Source organism: Octopus bimaculoides, chromosome 8 (genome assembly GCF_001194135.2).
Source record: "Octopus bimaculoides isolate UCB-OBI-ISO-001 chromosome 8, ASM119413v2, whole genome shotgun sequence".
In the NCBI taxonomy this organism is placed as follows: domain Eukaryota; kingdom Metazoa; phylum Mollusca; class Cephalopoda; order Octopoda; family Octopodidae; genus Octopus; species Octopus bimaculoides.
Window position 1 is genome coordinate 23,511,871 of NC_068988.1, and position 2,833 is coordinate 23,514,703.

The 2,833-nt window shown below is 38.4% G+C and overlaps 1 protein-coding gene across 1 annotated transcript in view; it reads left to right on the top strand.

Moving 5' to 3' along the window:
- Positions 1-2,833, top strand: part of LOC106878942 (semaphorin-2A) — a 101,760-nt gene that overhangs the window by 90,379 nt on the left and 8,548 nt on the right. The window contains exons 10-12 of the mRNA XM_014928318.2: positions 446-593; positions 1,123-1,315; positions 2,144-2,271. Coding sequence (XP_014783804.1) covers positions 446-593; positions 1,123-1,315; positions 2,144-2,271 — 469 coding nt within the window. The remainder of the gene's footprint in view (positions 1-445; positions 594-1,122; positions 1,316-2,143; positions 2,272-2,833) is intronic.

The window sequence follows — 2,833 nt, forward strand, 5'->3', positions numbered from 1 at the left end:
GTGGTTGGTAAGCAAGCTACTTACCACACAGCTACTCCTATACACACACACAAACATATATATATATACATACACACACACACACACACACACACACACACACACACACATTCTCTCTATCTAGATAAAATAGATTCAGCAAAGTAAATAGAAGGTTCTTTCTAACTCTTCCTAGATATCTTTTACTTACTATCTGTATTTCTTATTTTCTCATTCTCTGCTTGACCTCTCTCTTTCCCTTTCCATCTCCCACATTTTCAGTAATCTCGGGAGTATTCACCTTCTGACCCCAGCTTTGCCCAAACCTCCCACTACTTTCTTTTCCCTTCTGCCCTAGACCCTTCAAATCCTACCCTCTTAACTATCCCTTAACATACTATCACACCTGTTTCTTTTTCTATATTTCCTTGTATATCTTTATCTCTCTCTCTCTCTCCCTCCACAGAAATGGTATCACAGCCTCTGCAATTTGTGCATACCACTGGACTGACATACAGAAAGTCTTTGATGGCCCCTTTAAGGATCAGAACACGGACACATCTTACTGGTTACCAGTTGCCAATAACCAAGTCCCTGCTATTCGACCAGGAAATGTAAGTAAGCAAAATGAAAGGATACTTTTTTTCATTCTTATTTGTTTCAGTCATTTGACAGAAGCCATGCTATAGAAGAAGACATTTGCCTAAGGTGTCATGCAGTGGGACTGAACCCAGAACCATGTGGTTGAGAAGCAAACTTCTTATTACACAGCCAAGGCTGCAACTATATATAATGTGTAAATTAGTCTATCCAACAGTGTTATACCACTAAACTTAGAAGATATTTAAGCAATGCATTCATGGATGGTTGATAGGTTAAATGTGGTACTGATGAGAGAGCAATAACTCTTGAAATATGCATATACACCTATTACCTATTTTCTTCTATCTTCGACCACATTGTTTACATAGATGTATTTGTATATGAAACATCATAACTTTCAGTGGTGGCTCTGGCTTATATAGAAAAATGTGTAGAGATAAACTTAAAAATGAGAATATTTTCATTATTTGATCACTTTTCACCACAGTTTGACTTGACAATTATACATATCTGTTTTTTTTTTTTTGTGTACATCTTCAGTGCTCAATCAACGACTCTCGTTCACTGCCTGACAATGTTTTAACATTCATCAAAGACAAACCATTGATGCACATGCTGTTGCAGCACATGTACTCAACACCAATATTTCACAAGGCTGACGTCATGCTCCAGAAACTGACCATGGCGTTTAATGTCTCTGGACGCAACGACGTGGTTTTCTTTGCAGCCAGTAGTAAGTTTGTTTTTGTTTTTTTTTGCTTCCACTTCGCTTTTCATTTTATTTGTCACTCATTACTCATCATTCAGTGATTAATTTAATCAGCTTTATCTTTATCTATTACTCCTACACTTTACTAAAATAACCATAGAAATCAAAACCAACTTTTGTCAGTTAGATCCATCATTAGTCGAATCATTCCATTAACAGCTCAACCTTGTACCTTCCACTTGTTTCAGTCATTAGACTGTGGCCATGCTGGGGCACAGCCATGAAGATTTTTAGTCAAATGAACCAACTCCCAATATTTGTTTTCTCTTTAAACCTGGTTCTTATTCAAACAGTCTGTTTTGCCCACACACTAAGTTACAGGGATGTAAACATACCAACACTGGTTATCAAGCAATGGTTGGGGACAAGCACAAACACAAAGACATACAAACATAGATATATATACGATGGGCTTCTTTTAGTTTCCATCTATCAGATCCACTCACAAGGCTTTGGCTGGCCTGAGACTATAGCAGAAGATGCTTACCCAAGGTGCCACACAGTGGGACTGAACGCAGGATCATGTGGTTATGAAGCAAGCTTCTAACTACAAAGCCATGCCTACACCTATAGTGAATTGTATTAATGAGACAACAAAGGTACCTCTACATTGCTGTTCAACATGTTAGAAATGACAGCCAATTCTTCCTCAAATCACACCCTTCATTTTTGAATACAGAAAGGACATATAAGTTAACACACACACACAATAGCACCAAACACAGAACTCTGACACTACCCTAATTTTCATGGAGCACCTCATTCATTCTTATTTCATCTTCTGTTTTCCAGATCAAGGCAAAGTTTACAAAATCTTCCAACGACCAATGGAAAATGCACGTGACAAACCTTACGCAGTAGTATCTGCCGTGTATTCACCATTTTCAGAAACCCAGCCAATATGGAACATGGTAATGCATGTAAGTATTGTTTCTCTTTGGAAATTGTGTTCTTCACTATTGAAAGAATGCATGGATTTAACCATTTCACCATTTCATCTGGCTGCATCCAGTCCAAAATATTCTCCCAGTTTTATGTTCAAACTGATCAGATCCAGCCTCTCATAACTACCTTGCAATGTCATTCTAAAATATATAAATGCAGAAGTGGTTGTGTGGTAAGAAGCTTGCTTCCCAACCTCATGGTTCCAGGTTCAGTCTCACTGCTATAATAGAAGGCTATAATAGAAGACACTTGCCCAAGGTGCCAGACAGTGGGACTGAACCCGGAATTTATTCTATCGGTCATTTTTGTCAAGCTACTATGTTACAGGGACGTAAACACACCAACATCAGTTGTCAAGCGATGGTGGGGGAACAAACATAGACACACAAATACATACATACATATATATGTACGTATGATGGGCTTCTTTCAGTTTCTTTTTACCAATCCACTCACAAGGCTTTGGTTGGTCCAAGGCTATAGTAGAAGTCACTTGCTCAAGGTGTCATACAGTGGGACTGGACCCAGAAATGTGTG